Source organism: Arabidopsis lyrata, assembly GCF_000004255.2.
Source record: "Arabidopsis lyrata subsp. lyrata unplaced genomic scaffold ARALYscaffold_6, whole genome shotgun sequence".
Taxonomy (NCBI): domain Eukaryota; kingdom Viridiplantae; phylum Streptophyta; class Magnoliopsida; order Brassicales; family Brassicaceae; genus Arabidopsis; species Arabidopsis lyrata.
The window spans coordinates 6876003-6901835 of record NW_003302550.1 but is presented as its reverse complement, the minus strand read 5'-3'; the positions used below and the strand labels follow the sequence as shown (position 1 = coordinate 6901835).

Here is a 25833-nt window from a genome sequence, read left to right as displayed (position 1 = left end):
AATGCGTAGTTCCGAACCGTACCAACGAATTTGCTTTTTAACCGGAGTAATATATATACACGTTTTTTTTTTTTTTTTTTTTGTAAACCTATATATACGTATATCTTCTCTTTTTTCCATTATTTTGTGCAAAATTGTTCTCCTCTCTTGGCCACCAGAGTCTCTCCGTCTCTTTCCACGGCGAGTTTGCGATCGTCCGCGGCTTGCTGTTAGTCGTTATCTCTCTCGCTTGAAGCATTCCTTTCTAAATTTCTTGGCAGTTACTAGGGCTTTATCTTCTAAACCTTACTATTCGTCGTGTGCTTTCGCAGTTTCTCTCTAAACCCTCGGAAAATTTCTCCTGCAATTCTGGGTTCTTTGTCCGTCGATCCCAATATTGCAGTACTTTCCATTGAAGGCTTGATCTAGAGGTAATTCGAATCGGATTTTTTTGAAGTTTTGTTTTCTTTGAGATTTCTTTTCGGGCGTTTGCGTTTTTCTTTCCGATGAATTTTCGTATCGCTTGACCTTGTTCCCTTTTCTGTTTATTCTCCACAGTCTGAATTTGACCTATAGCTAGAATCAGGATTTGATTTACCTTGTTTCACAATAATAATGAAATCCTTCTTAGGTTAGGGCTTTACGCGTTACTTGTGTTGTGTCACCACCAGTTTAGAAACCGAAAGTTTTGTTACTCTCATCTTGCTCGTTGTAGTTCTGCAACCATTGTAATTGTTGTTTCTGAGTTGATCCTTTTTGTGATTTGGTCTTGACTGAAGTTCTTGGTATTCATATAGGCGTTTTGAAAATGGAAGTGGAGAAGTCTAAATCAAGGCATGAAAGCAGGGAAGAGAGGGCTGACTACGAGGGTTCGCCTGTTAGAGAACACAGAGATGGAAGGAGGAAGGAGAAGGATCATAGGAGCAAGGATAAAGATAAGAACAGGGATAAGGACCACCGCAGGGATAAGGAGAAAGAGAGAGACCGAAAAAGAGATAGAGAAGGAGACACTGACAAGGAGATCTCTAGAGGTAGAGATAAAGAGAGGGAGAAAGATAAGACCAGAGATCGGGTAAAAGAAAAGGAGAAGGAAAAAGAAAGAGATAGACATAAAGATAGAGAAACTGATAGGGATAATGAAAAGGAAAAAGACAAGGATAGGTCAAGAGTGAAGGAGAGAGCCAGTAAGAAAAGTCATGAAGATGATCACCAGACTCATAAAGCTGCAGAAAGATATGAACATTTTGACAACAGAGGTCTGAATGAAGGTGACGATAATGTTGATGCTGCATCAAGTGGGAAAGAAGCATCTGCGTTGGAACTTCAGAATCGCATTTTGAAGTAAGTGATTCTCGTACGTTATATGACATCTCGAATTACAGGTAGTATAGGAATTAAACATTTGTGTTTTTTTCCTTAGGATGAGAGAGGAACGAAAGAAGAAAGTTGAAGATGCTTCTGATGCTTCTGATGCTCTATCATGGGTTGCAAGGAGCCGTAAGATTGAGGAAAAAAGAAATGCTGAGAAGCAAAGAGCTCAGCAGCTCTCGAGAATTTTTGAGGAGCAGGTGTTACCTCCATTCCTTGGACATATTGTATCCTTTTATTTCTTCATAACTTCCTTTTATTTGAAAGTTTAATAATATATCTTATCTTATATTTGTTCAGGACAATCTTAATCAAGGTGAAAATGAAGATGGCGAGGATGGCGGTATGTTTTCCTTTCTAGTTCTTTCACACCTAACTTTAAATCTTCAACGGAAGTAATCATGTAAACTAGTATAAATAAGTATAATGATTCACGTATTCTGTCATACCATAGAATTCCTTTTCCTTTCTAAATGTGATGCGTTCGGATTGATAATTTATCTTGACATATTCTGGTTCACAGGGCATCTATCTGGTGTTAAAGTTCTACATGGTTTGGATAAAGTGGTGGAAGGTGGAGCAGTTATCTTGACACTAAAAGACCAAAGTGTCCTTGCCGATGGTGACGTTAACAATGGTTAGTATCTTTTTGTGCTATCTTTTATTTATGTTATCAGCATGGTTGATGTTAGGCTCTGTCATAAACGAGATTTGCAACTATTCTTGCAGAGATTGACATGCTAGAAAATGTGGAAATCGGAGAACAGAAGCGCCGGAATGAAGCTTATGAAGCAGCCAAGAAGAAAAAGGGAATATACGATGATAAGTAAGTTTAAGTATATATCAGTGGCATTTAGATGAGCATATATGTGTTGCTTAAGACTGAAACATGGCCTGATATTGATTTTTTAGGTTTAATGATGATCCCGGGGCAGAAAAGAAGATGCTTCCGCAGTACGATGAGGCCGCTACTGATGAGGTAAGTTACTCTGTCTAGCGGATTTTTCAAATACCAGAATTATAGGCACTTCTTTGGAGGGAATTAATGTTATTGCTTTTGCTTTAGGGGATCTTTTTGGATGCAAAGGGTCGCTTCACCGGTGAAGCTGAGAAGAAGCTAGAGGAGGTACTATTCTTCCTAACATTCTGTCATATTAAATGGATCGTAGTAAGTATACACACTAACGGAATTATTGTCCTTCATGTTCTACCTATCAGCTGCGTAAGAGAATTCAGGGTCAGACGACAAATACTTATGAAGACCTTAACTCCTCAGCAAAGGTCTCTTCAGATTACTTCTCACATGAAGAAATGCTACGGTTCAAAAAACCCAAGAAAAAGAAACAATTGCGGAAAAAGGATAAATTGGACTTAAGTGTGCTGGAAGCAGAAGCTGTTGCATCGGGATTTGGAGCTGAAGATCTTGGTTCTCGTAAAGATGGCAGAAGGCAGGCCATGAAAGAAGAGAAAGAAAGGAACGATTATGAAAAACGGAGCAATGCCTATCAGGAAGCCATTGCTAAAGCTGATGAGGCATCCAGACTACTCAGAAGGGAACAAGTTCAGCCTATTAAAACAGACGAAGATGAGAGTATGGTGTTGGCCGATGATGCTGAAGATCTTTACAAATCGTTAGAGAAAGCTAGGAGGTTAGCTCTCATTAAGAAAGAGGAAGCTGGATCTGGTCCACAGGCAGTTGCGCATCTTGTGGCTTCCAGCACCAATCAAACAACAGATGATAATAGCACCACCGGGGATGAGACACAAGAAAATACAGTGGTTTTTACAGAGATGGGAGACTTTGTCTGGGGTCTCCAGCGCGAGAAAGGTAAAGTTTAAATCATCTTCTGACACAGTTACACTGTTTATATGTTTTGCTCTATTATATTGATCTGCTATAGCACTTCCTACGTTATTTGGAACAGTTATTTGGTGTCATATATGGACATTCTCTCTCACACACATGCATGGGGTTAACTTGTCTGCAAATAGTTTGTGGCTAGTTTAATCAATTCTACTACCTGCTGGTTACTTTGGTTTCTTAGACAAAAATATGCTTTGTCGTTAGAGGTGGTATGGAGTTGTTGATCTATTGGTGTGGTCTTTCAGATGTGCAAAAGCCTGAAAGCGAAGATGTTTTCATGGAAGAAGATGTAGCACCCAAAGCTCCTGTTGAAGTAAAAGAAGAGCACCCCGATGGTTGGACAGAAGTAAAAGACACTGATATGGATGCAACAGAGGATTCATCAGACACCAAAGAGATAACTCCTGATGAAACTATACACGAGGTTGCTGTTGGAAAAGGATTATCTGGTGCATTGAAGCTTCTTAAAGACCGAGGAACCCTAAAGGAGAAGGTCGAATGGGGTGGTAGAAATATGGACAAAAAAAAGAGCAAGCTTGTGGGTATTGTGGATGATGAAGGAGGTAAAGAATCTAAGGATAGATTCAAGGACATCCGGATTGAAAGGACTGACGAGTTTGGTAGAACTGTAAGTTTTCTTAAGCTTTGCTTCTCACTCTTATTAGTCTCGTCCTTATGTAAAATAATCGAACTTCAACTCTCACGTTGTTAACAGTTAACTCCAAAAGAAGCCTTTCGATTACTCTCTCACAAATTCCACGGGAAGGGGCCTGGAAAAATGAAGGAAGAGAAACGGATGAAACAGTACCAGGAAGAGCTCAAGTTAAAGCAAATGAAAAACTCAGACACACCATCGCAATCTGTTCAAAGAATGAGAGAAGCTCAAGCTCAGTTGAAAACTCCTTACCTTGTCCTCAGTGGCCATGTCAAACCAGGGTATATAATATGCTTCATTACTCAGTTTTAGTTTTAGGCATCACTGAGATCTAAGTGACGCTCAGCTTCTTAAACTAACACTTGATTGTTACATTTTTCAGACAAACTAGTGATCCTCAGAGTGGGTTTGCGACTGTTGAGAAGGATGTTCCTGGAAGCTTAACACCAATGCTTGGGGACAAAAAGGTTACATGATCTAAGAGAAAATACATTTTTATTTAACAACATATTAATAAGATGCCGTCTAATACAGGATTAGTATTTTGATCGATTGCCTTGAAACGTTTCAGGTGGAGCATTTCTTGGGAATAAAGCGGAAATCGGAGCCTGGAAACTCGGATACACCACCAAAGAGACCAAAGCCCTGAAGGACACTTTTCGATGGATAATCAAAAGCTCTTACTTGCGTCTTTCCTTGACATTGATTGGTCTCTGGGAAACTTTTTCTCAGGATTCTGATTACGGTCTCAGTTCTTTTTTTACAGTCTTTAGAAAAAGACAGCTCGATCAATATATAGATTCATGCTGAGACTGATGATATTTTACTGAAGTTGACAAAACCGGCATGGGTTTGGTTTCAGTTCTGTAATCAAAATTCCCTTTAGTAGGAAATAATTCAAAAATCTGTGAGTTTTTTTTGTTACAGAGACAAATTGAACTGGATTAAAAAAAATCTAACCGGTGGCTTTCTTGTTAGGATCTTAATAAAATCGTTAACACAGTTTCTCCTTATCTGTCACAATCCATACTTGAAATGTGGCCGAGTGTTTAACTTGATCTAAAATTGATAATGATATGTAATTTACCTCTTTCCATCTTAATTTCAGATCATAAATGTTGAGTCGTTTGACCAAAACAAAATGTTCATGAGTCATCGTTTAGTTTAGGCCGCAAGATTAAAAATAGTGCCAAGATGTTCTGTCCCGCGAGACATGTAGCGTAAGTTATGTAACAAAAACTTTTGTTCAATTATATTTTGTCTCCTAGTAAAGTCAAAATCAAAACAAGGTTGTGTCACTTTCGAGAGTATATTTTGTAGTTCACTTCTTCTTACCCATCGCCAACTAAATCTTTTTTAATCTTCAATTATATTTGGTAAAAAAAACAACAATAAGTATATATTCATTATCCAAAAGTAATCATATTTATTTGTTCATACGGCTTGGGGATAGTCAAGAATTTGTTTTGTTTTTACGTGTTGACAGAATATAATTATAGGAGACATTGTTTTTCTTGCATTTGCGTATGCGTTTACGTGTAGATAGTATGTTTACTTTTTAATTAAAAAATAAATCAAATGGAAGAAAAGATTTGAGTTTGTGTTTATACTTTATATATTTGAAAAAGAAATCAACAACTGTATTTTTTTGTATAAACCATATAAATTAGATTTATGAAAGTAATTACAAACACGAATACAGTATTTGTATTTAATACAGTAAGGTAAATTAAGTTTGTACAAGAACAATGTCTACCACACATGGTCTTAAAACAAAAACTGTAAGGATTAGTGAAGAATAAATATGCTTTTAACTCTATCGACAACAAATAATTATAAAAGTATTCTCTCTTTAATCTTGTCTATTCAGGAAATGGCCATGGTTCCGAACACGTTTGCCTGCAAAAATCGGAAAATTAAGACATTAGACTAGCCGAATCGTCCATTTTCACTGAATGCATTCATGTGGTAATTACGAAATTCAATATATACAAAACAAGATGTATGTTGGAAGAGTACTGAGGGACTTACTCTATTATATCTTTCCAATAAGAAGCACTTGCTCCATCATCAATAGTGTCAAACCATGGCTGAAGATGATCCTGTGTGAACGTCGAATTTGATGATGAAGGATTTGCAGTATCATGATGATGGTAATCCGCAATGTACTCTTTGTTCTTGATCATCGTTTGAGTTTGTTTAGATTCTTCAGGAGAAGCAGGAACCAATAGAGGGAGTGAATTATGGTCATCTTGAAAATCGGGTTGTATCAGCAGGGAAGAAAAAGATTCCAAAGGGTGATCCATAATTTGGCTTTTTACCATCAAATGCTCATCATGATTGTTCTCAAGAATGTGGGAGAAGTTTTGAGACTGACCAAAATGATTTTGGTTCTCTAAGTAAGAAGATTGGCCAAAGAGATTGCTACTGTTTTGCATAGTTGATGAAGAAAAAGAAGGATTGGTGTTGTTATTGGTGCCAAGGACTTGAATCATAGTGTGTAAAAGTTGAGCTTTAGCAAGAGTTGTTGCATCCACTTGCACGTTTTGATTGAGATTCAAGAGGCTGTTGAAATTTGCGGCGGCTATAAGCTGCGGGAGAGCAGCTAAAACGTTTAGATGGTCGGTTCTTGGCCTATGGGTCACCGGATCAATCCCCATTTGGAGAAGTTTCTTTCTCAAATGTGTGTTCCAATAGTTTTTTATTTCATTGTCCGTTCTTCCAGGAAGATTACCGGCTATCGACGACCACCTTTCAAAAACATATACGAAATGATTAAAAATTAATCAAATTGATATTATGCCAGTGGATTAGTCTAAGACTAATACCTAATATTGATTTGCTTTAGTCATAGCAAAAATTACTTTTCAAGATTGAAAAACGGCTACAGACGTATGCACCTAGAGAAAACCAGTGTAGTAGGTATATATGTCAATTATATTCTTTCATCCATAAACCATATACTAATGTTTATGTTATTATATATTTCATATATAACACTACTCTCGATTATCACACTAACTTTTTAGACCACACCTATGGGATATATAATTAAAGATTTGACTAGAAGAATTAACATATGGTTTTAAAGACCAAGTAAGAAATTATAAAGTGAAATAGTAGTTGATTACTTGTTTCCAAGAAGGGAATGGAGGTTGATAATTGTTTGTTCTTCCTCCTCAGTGAAATTTCCTCTCTTGATGTCAGGTCTCAAGTAGTTAGTCCATCTCAATCTACAACTCTTTCCGCATCGGTTTAAACCGGCTTGCTTCGGAAGAGCTCTCCAGCTGCCATGGCCATGTGTTTGAATGTGATCAATCAGTTTCTCATCCTCCTCTTGTGTCCATGGCCCTTTCTTTAGACCATTCTCATCGCAACATGGTGAACGCCCCATTATTACTAGCTATAATTAACACGAATATTAATTGTTATGTACGCAGAAAGTATTCTTGAATAAACTAAATAATCTAGAGAACTAAACATATAGAATTGCATCAATCTTTGACCAAAAAATAAAAATAATTGCATCAATCTAAAGATTTAAGTATAAAGCAAACACACTTTTGATCCATAATTGGATTCATGATTATAAATGAACTTGTTAACGTGTGTATGGGTAGAAAAAACATAAGTACATAAATGTTTGATTGCATGTGTGTATGTAAGTGTATTGTCGAACCTGTTGAAGATCTCCTAGAACTCTCAAGGGAGAAAGACTCTGATGAAGGCAATCAGATTAATTAAGGATCTTAGTGAATGAGGCTAAGTGTGTGTGTTATCTTTGCATTAAATAGGGCTTTTGTGTTTCGTGTCTTGTATCTTGTCGGACGGAGAAGATCTTAGTTTAGCTTTTGACTTTGATGACCTAAGAATGACGAAAATGCCCTTGTGGAAACTTATCATAATTTTTGTGAGAAGAAGGAAAAGAAAGGAAGAGAAGAAGATGATCGAGTTTGTGAAGCAATGTAGGTACACAAAAGTTGCTGCAACTAATCCATATGTTGACAAAACGCAGTTTGTAGTAAAGCCTTTATATTTTTTCCCTTTAAAAATTGTACAAAATTTAAGAAAACTAATTTATTATCAATATGTAACTAGTTATCAAAGCAACAAAAAATATGCATGTTTTTGGGAAAAATAACTAATGAGATTTTCACAAAAAAACTTATGATGCACAAAAAAAAAAAAAAAAAAAAAAAAACTTATTGAGATTTTCAATATTTTTCTACTGTCTTGAATCTTGATCATCTAATTTGATCTTAGATTTAGATCTAGTCATTGGAGAAACATATTTTTCTTTTTGTGCTAAGATATATAAAGATGAAAAGTTTTATGATATATTTAATATTTAAGTAGTTTTTAATGTAGCAATTCTTCTAGTAGTGTTACGTGGTAAACAATGGACAGTGGTATAAAGGTTTTTTTCCCATTAAGTTTCTTATATACGATTACGACTTAGGAGACAATATGTTGAATTATCGATGATTCTCCCGTTTAACTGATTTTTTTTTTCAATTATATATAACTTTGTCATCTCCCTTTCAAAAATATATATACATGGAACGGGAACCTATATTCATACCAACGAATAAATTAGGTTTTCCACGTGGAGAGTGGAGACGTTCATTAAATCCGTTTCATCACACATTAAATAATTTAATTGTGTATATAGTATTTGATACATTACAACATTTTGCAAGAAACAGTGTTCACAACAGTATGCATTACTGGTCATAGGTCAACAAATGATCCACACCATGCCACATCTCTCAACTATAATACGTATAAACAAAAACTATTATCAAAGTCAGCTTTTCTCATCATATTGAATATATCGTGTTCTGATCAATAAAATAGTTGGCAACTAAAGAGGAAACGATATGATATATATATCTAATATCTCAGTTTTATTTTAAAGCTAGAAAAACTGCGATTCTATTCATTCATATTCTACAATATTTTTTGCAGGAATCATCGTGAGAAAGAGCTTTAGATGCATTCATATAATTTTATATTTTTACATTCCATTTGATATTTTGTGTCTTTCCGTTTTCTCATGTGGCACATAGGTTAATATTATAAGTTATTGTGTTGGGCATGATATTACTTTGATAGAAAAAGGTTGCAAAGTACTACAAATTAATCACTAAAATAGTATGTACATTGCTATATCATCAACTATATAGTAGTAATTTCTAAGAAAATAATCAAACGTCTCAATATGGTGGTTGATTATTGGTGTAAATTTAGTTTTAAGTACATCTAGGCACGCAACCCTTAACCCTGGGACCCGTGAAAACCCTAACTCTTCTAACGATCGACTAAACTAATTCTTATTTAACATTTATTTAATTAATCGCTTTTTAGATGCTTCTACGTTGACGTTAATTGGTCCATAAAATCAATTTTCATTGCTTCGATGTTGACGTTAATTGATCCATAAAAGCCATCGAATAACTTGTAAATTAAGCTCTTTTCTTTTATCAATGACGATGCGTTTTATGGGATTTGAATTTTATTGCCACAACGACGACACTAGAATATATGTTTTCACCTTGTACAACTTTTCTTATTAATACTATTTCATTCATGATGACCCAGTAATTATATATATATATATATATATATATATATGCTTGATCCTAATCAAATTTAAACATTTCTTAAGAATCTAATTGTAATCTAACAAAACTTACTAATAATAACAATATATTATAGAAAACAGATGAAATATAATCGTACGGAAGAAGTTTCCAACTAATCCGAAGAAGACAACAATGCTACAGTTGATCTTCCTCTAACCAAACGCTTATTATAGCTCATCCTACCTTACGGCTTTAGACCATGAGCAGTGGTAAAAGTAGGGTGTGTGTTAGTGTTGTTTTATTAATAAAATAATGAAAGTTGAAGTAATAAAATAATGTAAAATTTTTTGTCTCATAATTAAATTCTACATCCGGTTGTAAACATACACGCGGGTTTTGTTACTGACACAACTTTTGCAATAAAATCAGTTATTTTAATACTAAAACCCATGGTGCGATTGCACCGTTGCTGTTGCTCTTAGGACATATATAATCTTTGATTGAATAATGCATTTATGCTTTATTTATTTTTTTGAACAAGAAATTATCTCTCATACCTCATATACTATACATAGATTACCAAAAAAAATATAAAGAATTTTGGTCAATAATTTATTCGAGTCAAATACCAAAAACATACTACTAATATTTATACCGATCTCAGAAGCTTTGAATTAAACCTATCACTTTAGAAATTCGCCTACTGGTTTGTTTGCTTCTTCGAATTACTTTAGAAATTCGCCTACTGTTTGTTCAATTGTTTGTTTGTGTTTGAGTTTTCAATTAACTACTGACATTCAATACTGATTGTTTTGTTTCTGAGCAGAAAAAAAAAACTGATTGTTTGTTTGTGTTTGAGTTTTCATATTATGATGATTGTTTTTACGCAAACACAAACTTAAGCAGCACACAAAAAAATCAAGACTTTTATTCTATATATTTATAATGTTCAAATTAAATTGAGATTCACTAAAAATTGTTAAAGGACAAAATTTGCTTAAGTACTTGAATTTCTCCAAAAATCACAAACCAACACCACGATCGAAGTACTTATACACGTCACATATTGAATGACCAAGTAAACTTTGATTCTATACATTTAACTCCGATATGTATAAGTATGACCCGTTTGTGATGATAATTACCTGACAGTATATATTATCTTCTTGTGTGTGATCAGTCAAACCTAACATCTTGAAAAAAGACCAAATTAACTACAACGATTTGCACGTTACATTGCTATCCATATATACCATATATATACGCAAAAATAATGTTTAGAAACCTAAAGCTTCGTATTTCAATTAGTTAGTAAGATGGTGCGTCAACTTTGTGGAACATAATTAATGTTCATAAACATATATAAACCCTGCGGTTTCAAGAGAAAACTAATTAATTATACATTTTATTTGAAAAAAGTTTCGAATATACCATGAATATATTGCAGTGGTTAGGGATAGAACTAGTTAAACAGTCGTAACACCTTCTCTTCTCTATGTACTTTTAGGTTAGGGGATAAAACCAAAGATGAATCTAGTTGGTTAAAACGAAGACTTCCATGTCAAATATAAAGTAATTAAGTCTTTGATATATTCACCTTCTCAAAGTCGGCTGCGGTACAAGTCAATATTATGAGAAGGACTACATATGCAGACTTTTTTGAGAAAGTGTAAAAAGCTACTGAGCCGTGAGGGACTTGAAGTTCGATTATATTCTTTTATGGGTTGATATAGTGATAGCAGGAACCCAAAAGCAAGCTCATGGGCTTTTCGAAAGCTACATTTTGCCGAATATATTAAAGACATCAAATCATCATCATCCGTCTCATCATCCGTCACTATTTTCTCTGATTAATTATAATTTCAGAGAATATAAATAAGCATACACTAATCAGTTTTATACTTTTGTTTCGTAGATTATTAATTTAATTAGATCTGATCATTTGTTTTTACATATATACTAGAATTTAACCCGCGGTGTATTACTTTATATTTTTAAATGTAGATATCTATTTATGTATTATTTAGTGTATGATTACTATTATTTAGGTTTTAATTTTTGAAGTATAGATTCGAAAACATAGATTTTTTAAGTAACGATGTATGGTAGATTTTAAAATTTTGAATATTTTACTCCGCAGTATAACGTGGGTCGATTTTTTTTATAACTAAAATTTTTAAATTTCAAGTTATATTTGTTTTGTTAATATTGTATATTTTGTTTTGTGTTTAAGGTTGTATAATTGTATTTTGATTGTTAATTTTAGGATTTCATCCGTGATAAACTGTTCTTTATTAATATCGATTCAAACCCGTCATCCCATATAAACCCATCTATGTGGATGTAGGATTCACACTCGATTATCTTTAAATATTTTTGTGGAGAAAAACTCTTGTAAAATCAGGAAAATAATACGAGAATTCGAAATGGAAAACAACCAAGAAAAGGAGTAAAGAAATTTATCGAAAGATGAAGTGCAAAAAGCCTTGCAAAAAATAGTAAAGAGAGATAAATGTATTGTATTGCTTAGAAGTAATGAATAATCAGATTCGTCTCCCAAACACATGCGTTTGAGTTTGTTTTTATAGAGAAAACTTGATCAATGCGGTCAACTGCTCATAATCGCATTGATCCGCATTAATCACGTAAGTTACATTTTGACCGAAACGGCTTGAATTTGAACTATCTTGGGCTTCGCGTGGATCTTCCGAACTCTTTCTTGTTGACTCCGAACTCCTGCGTCTTGACGCTGCCGCGAGCCTCGAACAATATTTTCCTCGCTTCGGCCTCTCTATGCGAACTGTATGTTGAAATAAGAGCGAACTCCGTACTGGTAAAGATCGAACTCCTCTAATAAATCGAACTGAACTCCCGACTGGCTAAACTCGATTCTCACAATAAAATATCTTTAATTCCAAGAGGATTATTATGTAGCAATGACTTGGACAGATCCAAGTGGATCCTACCAAAAATGTGTGGGATCCGACCCCAACAATCTATATTATTCCGTTAGCTAAATTATTAGTGTTATAAAATCCAAGAAAATAAATTCTTATTATTATAAAATCTAATAATTTTAGGATCTCACCCGTGGTATACCGTTCCTTGAATGATTTTAAATTTATACTACTAATAGATATTTTAAATTTATCATATAAAGTATATGATTTCAACTATTTTTGTTTTTTTATTTAAATAAAGCAACGGCTTAAATGATGATATATATAATTCTTTTTCATGTATGTATATATGATTTTTCTATGTGAATATTTTGATTATTATAAATTAGTATTTTTTATTACTATGCAAAATTTTAATATAAATATTTGCTATAATCGGATTTATGCATATTTTGTAGAGTAAAATTCAGAAATTTTTTTTTTTAAGATATATGAAAAGATTGTGTAGAGATTTTTAGAAACAAATTAGGTAAGATATCGTTTCGTTAATATCTTTTATTTAAATTTTGTAACTTAATAATAAATGTCAATGGCATAAATTGTAAATAATTCTAAACTCCAGGATTTATTTGCTAATTGTATTCCAAAAATGTACTACATACAGTAATTGGTGTCACACTTCACTCTTTTTTTTTTTTCCCAAGTGAAATTTATTACACCTCCAAAAAGGTACAAGGCCTAAAAAGCCTACAACGATTGTGCAGAAAAACAGTGAGGCCTAACAATAGCCCATCAAATTAACATCTAGGGCAAAAGATATTTAACATTGGACTCTATCCAAAGACACGTGTTGACATAGATTACAACTGCAACACATTCTGATGAGTCAACAGAAGTTTTACCGACATCAGCCTCTGCCATCGACAAGCACCGAATCCGGTGAGGAAAACATCGTCGAAACATCGCACGAAATATCCTTGTTTACCACCGAAATAAAACTGAACGGAGCTTTGAAGGAGACATGGCATAAGGGAATCGTCATATGCATCGGGATATTCTTCAAACTTTTAACCCAAGATGTAAATTGCTTGAACGATTTCCTGCAATCGAGGTTTCTAAAGACAAGCCGGAGACATTAATTTTAAGCAACGAGTACTTAAAAACTAATTACCAACTTAGATCTATAGAAATTACTGAAAGAAAGCATAAAAAACAAAAGCAATCGGTTATAAAACCAATCGACGGCGAGAAGGATAAAGCCGGCCAAAAACACATATGGAAGCTGGATTTGCCGGACGAAAACCGGCTTTCTCCACTAACGAAGCTGAAAGATACCGGGCACAAGTCCGAGTCATTCGGAACGGCTAATCACCGGAAAAAAAATCCGGTAAGCAAACACCAAAGACTTTCTCTGAAGGTTATGAGAGAAAGAGAAAGTCTCCTTGTCACACTTCACTCTCCCTTTGATAGTTCTACAAAACTGTTCGTAGTTATTTAATTCAAAACATAAAACAATGAAGATATTTCGGCCATAACATATAGTATTATTAACACTTAACAGTAATGATTCTACTCGATTATTAGTCATTTATTTATTAATCGGAGCTTCTGATAATATTTATCGATCCACTTACTTTATACGTTCTCAAATATTGTTGTTAAGAAACAAAGTCTCTAAAATTCGGAATGATTCAATTCAATCACTCACTAACTTATTCGACCAATAAAGAAAACAAAATCAGTTAAAACGTTTAAATCTCTCTCCAGTGATCCAGTCATCACGTTTAATTTATTCGAAAATGGAGATTAAACAAGAATATCAATCAAATTTGTCCAGGATCACCTTATCAGCTCCATCCAAGTTGTTAAAGCATAAATGCCAAACCCCAATTAGAATATATACATCCATATATAAGTGTAGGAGGAATATGCATATGATGCATTATGCAACACATCAAATCAGAGTGGGTATAAGATCCTTGAGAAGCTAAAGCAGTGGTTTCACCATTGAAACTTGTGTGCAACCAGGACATACCCACAAAGACTCTTAAAATGAGAAACACAAAGATGTAAGAAATGTTTCTATAGCTTCATTTTATCTATAGAGAAATTTATGCGAGCAATCTAAATATCTATCCTCTCAGGATCTTAATATCTAAAGGTGAAACTGAAAACTGCATCAAGTTTGTTCTATCAGGGAAGGAAAAACTACTTGAAAAGAGAATCATTTTGAAGTTAAGACAATCTCACATACCTTACTCGAGATGATCTCAAACAAGGACCCTATATGCACCAAGCATGCAGAAACAAGAAAACACAGGACGAAGATACAAGTAACTGAAGATATCTTGCAAACCATCTCCATGTCTTAGAAAACCGATACAATTCAGAATATAGAGAATGGAAACGCATTGTCAAGTGAAGGTTACTAATCACCTTACACATTGCATTGGCCAAAAATGCAAGGCATTTCATTAATCAACTATCTAACTCTTGTCAGACTTGAGGAAAACAGGCACCATAAAAGCTTGAAAAGAAATCACAAAACCAAGTACCAACAGTTGAGAACAGAGCACAATGCCAAGAATTTAGAGATTCAATGCTTTTCAAGAGTAGCAACAGTTGTGCATTTGAACAAGGCTTTGCAAAACTCGGAAGTAAACGAAAGAGAAACAACTAAAAAAATATATAAAAAAAAAAAAGCACAAGTTCAAGAATCCAAATGAAAATTAGCAAAGCAGCTAGTCACCATAGGCCAGAACCAATTAAGATGCTTGCAATGGCAGTTGCAACACATTGCAATGGTACAAATCCTCCCCAACAACAATGTTCCTTTCTCAGACATGATTCTTCTTTGTGACCATGTCCCAGAAGAACTCCGTCAACACAGGCTCGTAAGAGGGCATCTTAGCATATCCAGGAAAGTAGTTAATATCAATTATTAGGTACCTATTAGCATCTTTGGCATCCCTAATCACGTCGAAGTTAAAGAGATTGAGTCCCATTGATTCCCTCATGGCCTTTGCTAGATCAGTCAAGAAACTCAATGGAGGCATCTCCACTTTCTCTAAGCTCCTATCCTCACCATACTCTATGTTCTTGTCTTCTTGAGCAGTCAGATTCGATATCTGCGAAAACGGAAGAGACCCTTTCGACGTCCCAATCTTCTCTTCAGAGATATCAGGTAAAGATCTTCTCTTTACACATTTGACATGATCTCCAACCACATAGACCTTAAAGATCACACCACCATGATTCACAAACTCCTGCAAGACAATCGGAGCTTTCAGAATCTTCATCCCTTCTTGATCATAAATCAAAAACATCTTATGAGATTTGGCACTCCCATCAGCATCCAACGGCTTAGCAATCACCGGAAACTTAAGCTCCCCTAAAGCTCCTCCACCGCTCAAGACGCTCGAATCCATAACAACAACTTGCGCCGGAACACCAAACCTCTCGCTATCTGAAACAGGAAACCTCAATTGAGTTATCACCTCAAGCATCGAAACCCTATTGTGCAATCGCTCGATAGCCTCAGGCAAATCGATTACAGGAACACCGGGACATTTCTCACGAAACTCATGAAGATTCTCCTTCCAATACACATCGTAAAGCTTGTGGATTATGCAATCAAGCTTCCCTTGCTCCAACAACGATTTCGTCGGATCAAGCTTGACCAGATCAATGCCTCGTTGCCTTGAGTGTTCGATCAAAGAAGGTTGGATGAAACTATGCTGTTTCTTGGCCGCGAGTGCGTATCCAACTAAGTATCTTTCCTGGATTGAAGAATCTGACATCTTTCGCTCTTCTGCTTCAAAGGTAACAAGATTAGGGAAAAATTCATGCCCAGGAAATCAAAACCTCTTCGAAGAGAAGAAAGGTTCAAGCTTTAGCAAACCCTAGATGTGCAATTCTACACGGAAAGTTTTAAAAACTCGATTAGATCGAAGAGATCATACAGAATCGAGAGATTCCAGAGAGGAAAAATCGTAAAGTTTGGTTTTTTGTGGCTTATGAAATAACGAGAGAGAAGGGAATGTTGTACACGTGTGGAATCGAATATTGGTACGTGTGAAGATGCAAGTGGCGAATGTTGAACACGTGTAAGCGTGCGAAAGAGGACTAGTGTAGGTCTTTTTCTTAAGATGGGCGGCTACGATTGCTTCCTAATTGTTATGGGCCATTGTGTTGTTAATGGGCTTAGATATTTGGATCAAGCAACCAAAACGCGAACGCAGACGCAAACGTTTAATTTGGTACCAATTAAAAAAAGAAAAAACAAGATATAAAAGCGAGCGGCTTAAACCCTAATTCTTTCTCCGGCTACCGTTTTTCTTCGCGCAAAGTCCTCAACGTCTTCTTCCGACGTTTCTCTTCACCGGACGTGTAAGAAAGAGAGAGATTTCGCTGTTGTGATGGCTCCTCAGTCGTTAAAGAAGAACTACAGGTGCTCACGATCTCTAAAGCAGTTCTATGGCGGTGGTCCTTTCATTGTTTCATCTGATGGTTCTTTCATCGCCTGCGCCTGTGGTGACGCCATTAACATCGTTGATTCTACTGATTCATCAGTGAAATCTACGATTGAAGGTGAGTCGGATACGCTCACTGCTTTGGCTCTTAGTCCTGACGATAGGCTCCTTTTCTCTGCTGGACATAGTAGACAAATTCGAGTTTGGGATTTGGAAACCTTGAAATGCATTCGCTCTTGGAAGGTATATAGTGTACTAAACTGATACTGAATTAGGTTTCTGGTGTTTCAGTTGTTGTAGAAAAGAGCTTTTAGTTTAGAAAATTCGATTTCCAAATATGATTATTGTTGTCCTTGTGCTGTTATTTTTCTATAATTTGTGCTTGATGATGAGCAGGGACATGAGGGACCTGTGATGGGAATGGCTTGCCACGCATCTGGAGGATTGCTAGCTACTGCCGGAGCTGATAGGAAAGTTCTTGTTTGGGATGTTGATGGTGGTTTCTGCACTCATTATTTCAAAGGCCATAAAGGAGTTGTGTCAAGTATCTTGTTCCATCCTGATACAAACAAAAACATCGTATGTACCAATTCTGTCTATGGGTCAAATTATCTGGGAGTGATGTTTCTGTTATGAAGGGATAGAGTTTCTCGATTATTTGTTATTCTTGTCAAGCTATATTCTATCTCTGTTTGATGACAAGAATTGCGTTCTTAATGGTGGGGTGTAGCTTTTTTCGGGAAGTGATGATGCAACCGTTCGTGTCTGGGATCTTTTGGCAAAGAATACTGAGAAGAAATGTCTTGCCATTTTGGAGAAGCACTTTTCAGCTGTGACTTCAATTGCTCTATCAGAGGATGGATGGAATTTATTCAGTGCTGGAAGAGATAAAGTGAGTTCTAAGCTCTCTCTAGTATAATTGAGTTGCATACTTCAAAAGTAGCATTGTTTTCTGTTGGCGCTTTGTTAAATGGTATGAGGCATTTAGCCTTTATTTTCAAGTTCAATTGATCAGTGGTGCTAACTTATTGGTTAATCACAGGTTGTGAACTTGTGGGACCTTCATGATTATAGCTGCAAGACTACAATTGCAACGTATGAGGTACTAGAAGCTGTGACAGCAGTGTCTTCTGGGACACCTTTCGCTTCATTTGTAGCTTCTTTGGATCAGAAGAAGAGTAAGAAGAAAGAATCTGATTCTCAAGGAACATATTTTATTACTGTTGGTGAACGTGGTGTTGTGCGCATCTGGAAGTCTGAAGGGTGAGCCTTTAATAGTTTTTGTTACGTTGATTAATATTTGGTGTAAAGTCATATAAACTATCCTGGCTTAAGAAAAATGTATCAAAATCTTTGGCTGTTTACTTTGACAGTTCAATTTGCCTCTATGAGCAAAAGTCGTCGGATATTACTGTCAGCTCAGATGACGAGGAATCTAAAAGAGGATTCACTGCAGCTGCTATGCTGTCTTCTGATCGCGGACTGCTTTGTGTGACTGCTGATCAGCAGTTCTTTTTCTACTCCGTTGTGGAAAATGTAGAAGAATCAGAGTTAGTGCTAAGCAAGAGGCTTGTTGGATATAATGAAGAAATAGCAGATATGAAGTTCCTAGGTGATGAAGAACAGTTTCTCGCAGTAGCTACAAATCTCGAGGAGGTAACTGAGCATTTTTCAGCCTGTATCATGCAGGCTTGATCAGTATCCTGTGTATGATCAAGTCTAAGATTCGATTATTTCATCGACTAAGATTTGCAAATATATTTGCAGGTTCGTGTTTATGATGTTGCAACAATGTCATGTTCCTACGTGTTAGCTGGTCATAAGGAAGTTATTCTGTCCCTTGACACTTGCGTATCTAGTTCTGGGAATGTTCTAATCGTAACTGGAAGTAAAGACAAAACTGTAAGTCCATTTACTCACCTTGTAGTTTTTCATAAATCATGTTCCTCTCAAGACTTTTTCATTGAGTTAGCTGGCAAAGCACAGACAGAAGCTAGATTACTAGGGATGGAATTTTTTGTTTCAAGATTTTGTCTGGGTTGTTTGTAGCTTATGTCATTGCTGTTTTCATGCACATCATTCCCCACAACATCACCTAGAAAAACACCTTTTTTGTTTGAGTGATCTGTGGAGTCAGTTTAACTTATATTTGATTACTTTACAGGTAAGGCTATGGAACGCAACAAGCAAATCTTGCATCGGAGTTGGTACAGGCCATAATGGTGATATCTTAGCGGTTGCTTTTGCGAAGAAGTCCTTCAGTTTCTTTGTCAGTGGAAGTGGGTACGTGCTACATAAATGATTGCATATACCTTTTGTTTTAATATATAAGTGAAGCATGGTACTGCCAGCATGAGAATACTATAGGCAGTTCCCACTTCCCAGATATGATGCTTCTAGCTTATGCATATGTTGTTTCTAACAATGAAGAAAGCCTGATTAGGACTCTGCTCTTTTCTTTACCCAGCCACCCAACTGGGGAAATATAAGAAAGGATCAATTTTCGGTTGTAATATATACTGGGTGTTTACTGTCAGGCCTTACGCTGGAAAAGAAAATTCACTATCAGAATAGTATAGAGACTATGTGGTCGAGAATGTTTGATTGCTGTTACCTTCATTTCTTCGTGAAATATTCTGACTGAAACCAATTTGTGTGCGTAAATGCAGACACGTCCATGTCATGATAGACGGTGTAGAACCTGTCTTGATTGTTGACATTAGAGACATTTACTATTGTTATATCTCCTTTCAAGCTTGTCTCCCAAAAGTCATTGTCATCTTTCTCTTAGTATATATTTTTTTAATCTCTTATTTACGTTCCTTTGGATTAGTGATCGTACACTGAAGGTCTGGAGCCTTGATGGTATTTCAGAGGGCTCAGAGGATCCCGTTAATCTGAAAACTAGAAGTGTTGTCGCTGCCCATGATAAAGACATCAATTCTGTGGCTGTTGCTCGTAACGATAGCTTAGTTTGCACTGGTTCTGAGGTAATAAAATATGATAAGCAAACCTTTTTTGTTTAATTTTGTGGATATCTCATTCTATTGAACCTTTGTCAAATACAGATGAATTGAGAAATTTGTCTTCCTCTCTCTCCTATTGAATGAAGATGCACTGGGCTCTGATGGAGACATGCTCTAAGTTCTTATCTGACTGTTGGTTTCTGTCTTGCAGGATCGTACAGCTAGCATATGGAGACTACCAGACTTGGTGCATGTTGTTACACTTAAGGGACATAAGAGGCGGATTTTTTCTGTTGAGTTCTCAACTGTTGATCAGTGCGTAATGACAGCTTCAGGCGATAAGACAGTAAAGATATGGGCTATATCCGATGGTTCATGCCTCAAAACATTTGAAGGTCACACCTCAAGTGTACTTAGGGCCTCATTCATAACTGAGGGAACTCAATTTGTCTCATGTGGTAAGTTTCAGTAATCACTACACTGATATCATATTTTCTTCTTCTTATTTAGTCTTAACATTCTAACCATGCACTTGTAGGTGCCGATGGTTTGTTGAAACTTTGGAATGTGAACACTAGCGAATGCATTGCCACATATGACCAGCATGAGGACAAGGTGACCTAAACTGTACTTGGTTTCGTTATGTATCTTGGTCTGCCTTTGATGCTATCATCTATAGGGTTATGAACTTCTGCCTTACCTGTATTTGTATTGGACGTGTTTATTTCTAGCGCTTTGATGTAATATGTTCATTGTCATTAGTCGCAGAGACCTCTTGCTATTCTGTTCAGACAAATGACACTTCAAATTTTACAGGTATGGGCTCTAGCTGTCGGAAAGAAAACAGAAATGATTGCAACTGGTGGAGGCGATGCAGTTATTAATTTATGGCATGATTCAACCGCTTCCGATAAAGAAGACGAATTCCGGAAAGAGGTCTGTCAATTCACTGATTAACTAAGTTGTAATAGTCTGGTTTCCATGGAGCTGTCATCTGAACTTGATCTTTAGTCCGACAATCATTTTTGAACCACTTCGTTGTACAGGAAGAAGCAATCTTGAGAGGTCAAGAGCTGGAAAACGCAGTGTTAGATGCTGAATACACTAAAGCTATAAGATTAGCATTTGAGCTTCGTAGGCCTCACAAAGTTTTTGAACTCTTTGCTGGTCTCTGCAGGTAAAAAAGCCACCCATGAAAGCCATTACTTTTTTTCTTGATATTAAGTCTCTTCCTTTTCTTACCTGCAATTGGTGTAACAGGAAAAGAGAATCAGACGAACAGATTGTGAAAGCTCTTCAAGGACTTGAAAAGGAAGAGTTCCGTCTACTTTTTGAATATGTCAGAGAATGGAACACAAAACCAAAGCTATGCCACATTGCTCAGTTTGTTCTTTACCAAACCTTCAACATACTTCCTCCCACAGAAATTGTTCAGGTTTGGTTTAACATAAAATTCAAAGATCAGTATCAGTAAATATTATCGCTTTCTCTTGGCTTAATCTCAGGATTTTTTTATCCGACAGGTAAAAGGAATTGGGGAACTCCTGGAAGGTTTAATCCCATATTCTCAGAGACATTTCAACAGAATCGACAGATTTGTAAGAAGCAGTTTCTTGTTAGACTACACACTTGGTGAGATGTCTGTGATCGATCCAGAGACTGAGACAGAGTATCCTAAGGACAAGAAGAAGAAAGAAAAAGAGGTAATTGCTGCTGTTTCCGCAATGGAACAAGACACAGAAGAGCTAACCAAAGAGACTCCTTCGAGGAAACGAAAGTCTCAGAAATCCAAAGATAAATCGAATAAGAAGAGACTCATTGCCGAAGCAAAGGGAAGCGTAATCGCAGTTTGAGTCTTGAAATGCTACATCAATCCCATGCATTAGGAGTGGCATGAATTATATTTTGATTGAGATTTGAGGGGTTTAATCCCCATTTTTGGTTATTCTCGTTTTTCTTGTGTAATTGGTTATTATTGTAAGTGCTGTTGTTTTAAATTTTTGTTTCTCAACATTTAAGCCTCCGATTTAAAAGAATTTCACTTGCTGATTTTCTCAAAATTCATATATAGACTTTTCACTTGCTCTGCCCAACAATCTCACTAAAACTGCTTTTGAGCTTCCTTTCTTCTGTTGGTTGTCTTCTTTTACGCTGTGCCCAACAATTCACCTTTTTGTTGTTGTTGTTTCCAGAGTATTATTGGTTTTTGGTTTTACGTCAGCCTATATTCACGTCATGGGAACAAACATTATTAGTAGTTACGTAAAGAAAGTCGACCAAATTAGTATATTATTTCCTCATAGAATTAGAATCTGTGTAATACACGTCGTCATGCATCACATAAAACATAATCTTATATGATTCACAACGATCTTCACTTAGCTTCCTTCTCATTATTCGTCCTTATTCTTAACATGCAACTTAATTACCAACGTAAGTAAGTTTCATAGATATCAGTTCATTTAACACCCAAACTTTCACATATACATTCCTATGAAAACAACAACAACAACAACAAAAAGGTGAATTGTTGAACCGAATATTAGACCAACATTTTCATAGATATCAGTTGGATGTCTTTTTTTACGCTGTGCCCAACAATTCACCTTTTTGGTGTTGTTGTTGTTCATTGAACCGAATATTAGACCAACATTGATGGTTCAATTTTTTGATGGGATTAGCATCATTTTAATTTTAAATACAGTTTTTAGCATATATGTTTTTGATATAAGAAAATTTTGAGAACATTTAGGTTTTAATTATATTGAACTGTGGTTTTGTTTCGATTTTGAATGCCATTTTTCCCTATATATATGATTTTATGTTTGAGTTTGATTTGAATCGACATTAACTAATAGAATTGTATCAACAGAAAATAGTGGGTTAAAAATTTCTCATATTTCATAAAAATATCATATTTGTAATATATATGGACCAGATTAACGTAAAGAGCATGATAGATTGTGTATATTATTATATCGATTTGATTCTTCGAATTAGTCACCTAAATATAATTTAAAATAATTCTTATGGATATAAATAGAGATATAATTCGTGGGCTCAATCAGGTCCCCCGATCGGCACTCGATAGGTATGAATCAAATTCATTAAGTTGGAGCACAATCAGATTCAATCTTAACCACTTTCTGATACCATCATTTTGGATTGTTAATAATATACATTACATGGAAGAAAATAACGTCATGAGAAAACTATGCCAAAAAGTATTAGAGATAACAATATCCCACATTAGAAAAGACAAGTGATTTTAACTAGTATAAAAAAATATATAGATCATGCAACTCAAGACCAATTGACACTGAGTAGAATGATTCATATATCTTATATACTAATCAAGATATCTTACATAACAAGTTTCACACGCCACTTGGGTTCGAATGGATACTTTCGTCGGCAGAGTTAATTCTTTGCTTAAATTGCTCGAATTCCCCTGAGTTCACTTTTAGTAGTTGTTAAAATTCAAAACCAATTGACAATGGGTAGAATAGCACATATATCTTATACAGTATAATAGTCAAAATCTATTGTCTTTTCCAATGTGAGATATTGGTATACCTAATAGAAAACTCTTCATCTAGTTTTCAACAAAAAAAATTCAAAAATATTGCATTCATAGCATTTCTATATAATGGCGTGGGTTCAAGTCCCACCTAGTTTGATTCAAAATCTAGAAGAAAGAAAATAAAACTAATAAAGTTGTATACTAGCTATTTATATACTAAATAACTAAATAATATGAGAGTCTTTTTTCTTCTAATATGTCATGATTCACTTAAGAATGTATGACGTGTATATATGGTGTATGGACATTAATCCCGTCGAACGTGTAATATGATTCCTCCTAACTAATATGCTACTAGAATTAAATAACCAACAGAATCCACTTTCCAATTCCATTGGAAGGCCAACGAATATACAAAACAATGTATGAAGTCATAATTTCTTTTTTTTTTACATATTTGGATCGACAAGACCAGATCCATAGCCAATCTATACTACGCGGGGTAACGCGACTTACTGGAGTCGAATTCCGGTGGAAAAGCGGAGTCAAATGGACTTAACCACTTGACTAAAGGCACATCTCCGAAGTCATAATTTCTTTTGCGATAATTTTATTTAAAAAATTCTTCATTGTACAGTGTATCTCCTCTTCTACAAATAACAGCAACACTCTCCCTCTTTCTCTTACACATCACAACTACATATCTCAATTACTTATACGGTTATCTAGTGACTTCGTAGTAGAATCATGTCGAGAACGATGATTTGCGTTGCATGTGTTGAGGAAAATAAAGGATGTGAATGTGAGCACGAAAAACCGGTCAAAGAGTTGGCGTTGGAGGCATCTGAAAATAGTTCATTTCTTCACTCTGTTATCAATATGGTTGGTATGCTCATTGGTACGTACATAATATTATGACGCACCAATGAGTCAATTGATACATTTCTGTAGCTATTTTTGCGGTGGAAACATATATATATATATATATATATATATATATATATATTTGTTTATATTCTGTACTATGCTATTGCTAACATAATTTCGTTTACTTATATATGTTCAAGATGTCATAATACATGTTTAACCAAGAAATAAATCTCTCGTTATTTATAAATGAATGAATCAAGAAGCAAACTCTGACGTACGTCATGTTTCTCCGGTAACGTACAGGACTAGGCCAACTATCTATGCCATACGCCGTCGAAAGCGGCGGTTGGATGTCAATCTTCCTCCTCATATTCTTCGGAATCCTCACCACTTACACTTCCCACATCCTCGGAAACTGTATCCGCCGCAACCCCAAATCGAAATCCTACTCCGATATCGGCTACTCTGCCTTCGGCCGCCACGGCCGCCTCATCACCTCCCTCTTCATCTACCTCGAAATCTTCATGGCCTTAGTCTCTTATACCATCTCCCTCCACGACAACATCTCCGCCGCTTTTCCCGCCACTTTTTCCAACCACGGCCATTTTCCGGCGGCTAAGCTGACGGCGGTGGCGGTGGCTATCGCCTTGCCAAGCCTATGGATTAGGGATTTGTCTTCGATCTCGTTTCTATCTTCCGGTGGGATTCTTATGTCGGCCATTATATTTGGGTCGGTGGTTTACACGGCCGTCTTTGGAGGCGTTATTGATGATGGAAGGATTCCGGTGCTCCGATTAGGTAATATTCCGACGGTTTCGGGAATCTATCTCTTTAGTTTCGGTGGACACATCGTATTTCCTAATCTATACACTTCAATGAAAGATCCCTCCAAATTCACAAAGGTACGTTAGAAATATCCTTCCTTTTCTTTGTAAATTCACAAAAATTATTTTTATATAAATTTAAATTATATAACTATGTAATTACATATATATTATGTTTGCGTTGCCTTATATAATTAAAGCTTATGCATTTGCATGTGAAAATTTTGAATACGTAGGTATCAATCGTAAGTTTTGCTACGGTGACGGCGTTATACACCGCACTAGCCATGACAGGAGCGAAGATGTTCGGACCAAGTGTAAATTCCCAAATTACCCTCAGTCTTCCAAAACATTTACTAGTTACCAAGATCGCTCTTTGGGCCACTGTACTAACCCCAATGACCAAATATGCCTTAGAGTTCGCTCCTTTAGCCATTCAGCTCGAACGTAGTCTTCCTTCGACCATGAGTGATCGCACCAAGCTTTTGGCTCGTGGTCTTACGGGATCATCTCTGTTGCTGGTCATTCTCGCATTGGCTTTAACTGTCCCTTACTTCGGTTATGTCTTAAGCCTCTCGGGCTCGTTGGTTAGCGTCACGATCGCTGTGACATTACCGGCTGCTTTCTACTTGAAGATTTGCTGGGACGGGATGTCGAAATTCACAAGAGTTGCCAATCTCGGGTTTGTTGTTCTCGGGTGTGTTCTTGGTGTTTTGGGATCGTTTGAATCATCAAAGTTGCTTGTGAAAGAACTCATTCGCGTTCATGGAGGTTGAGCGGTTTTAAAACCGCGGTTTGTTGTTGCGGTTACTTGTAAATTAAAGCGG

At 35.9% G+C, this 25833-nt stretch overlaps 5 protein-coding genes across 6 annotated transcripts; 3 read left to right on the top strand and 2 right to left on the bottom strand.

The window, feature by feature from the left end:
* The first annotated feature begins 100 nt into the window (after window positions 1–100).
* On the top strand, window positions 101–4790 carry LOC9307806 (SART-1 family protein DOT2). 2 transcript variants are annotated; one of them, XM_021023665.1, is made up of 14 exons: window positions 101–208; window positions 312–410; window positions 777–1320; window positions 1400–1547; window positions 1648–1690; window positions 1871–1984; window positions 2077–2173; window positions 2260–2326; window positions 2414–2473; window positions 2566–3175; window positions 3457–3839; window positions 3927–4147; window positions 4249–4333; window positions 4438–4790. In XM_021023665.1, exons 3-14 carry the CDS (start codon window positions 788–790, stop codon window positions 4513–4515), a joined length of 2439 nt encoding a protein of 812 aa, XP_020879324.1. In that variant the 5' UTR covers window positions 101–208; window positions 312–410; window positions 777–787; the 3' UTR covers window positions 4516–4790. The 2 variants fall into 2 exon arrangements, with proteins under 2 accessions (XP_020879324.1, XP_020879325.1); XM_021023666.1 differs by having other exon boundaries at window positions 746–1320.
* Window positions 4791–5541: 751 nt separating this feature from the next.
* LOC9307805 (transcription repressor MYB4) lies at window positions 5542–7987 on the bottom strand. The gene is made up of 4 exons (XM_021023667.1): window positions 7546–7987; window positions 6998–7269; window positions 5898–6617; window positions 5542–5765 (listed from the first exon to the last, which is right to left on the bottom strand). The coding sequence occupies exons 2-4, from the start codon at window positions 7258–7260 to the stop codon at window positions 5729–5731; spliced, it is 1020 nt and encodes a 339-aa protein (XP_020879326.1). The 5' UTR covers window positions 7261–7269; window positions 7546–7987; the 3' UTR covers window positions 5542–5728.
* A 6925-nt stretch (window positions 7988–14912) lies between these two features.
* LOC9309859 (inositol-tetrakisphosphate 1-kinase 1) lies at window positions 14913–16369 on the bottom strand. The gene has a single exon (XM_021021045.1). It carries the CDS (start codon window positions 16149–16151, stop codon window positions 15189–15191), a length of 963 nt encoding a protein of 320 aa, XP_020876704.1. The 5' UTR covers window positions 16152–16369; the 3' UTR covers window positions 14913–15188.
* A 194-nt stretch (window positions 16370–16563) lies between these two features.
* LOC9309858 (transducin beta-like protein 3) lies at window positions 16564–21849 on the top strand. The gene is made up of 14 exons (XM_002873744.2): window positions 16564–17066; window positions 17220–17402; window positions 17554–17715; window positions 17866–18086; window positions 18197–18479; window positions 18591–18725; window positions 18988–19106; window positions 19657–19813; window positions 20001–20247; window positions 20328–20404; window positions 20606–20725; window positions 20836–20966; window positions 21050–21224; window positions 21313–21849. The coding sequence occupies exons 1-14, from the start codon at window positions 16770–16772 to the stop codon at window positions 21640–21642; spliced, it is 2637 nt and encodes an 878-aa protein (XP_002873790.1). The 5' UTR covers window positions 16564–16769; the 3' UTR covers window positions 21643–21849.
* A 2005-nt stretch (window positions 21850–23854) lies between these two features.
* Window positions 23855–25808, top strand: LOC9307804 (vacuolar amino acid transporter 1). Its single transcript, XM_002873743.2, has 3 exons — window positions 23855–24210; window positions 24486–25084; window positions 25243–25808. The coding sequence occupies exons 1-3, from the start codon at window positions 24060–24062 to the stop codon at window positions 25780–25782; spliced, it is 1290 nt and encodes a 429-aa protein (XP_002873789.2). The 5' UTR covers window positions 23855–24059; the 3' UTR covers window positions 25783–25808.
* The last annotated feature ends 25 nt before the right edge of the window (window positions 25809–25833 follow it).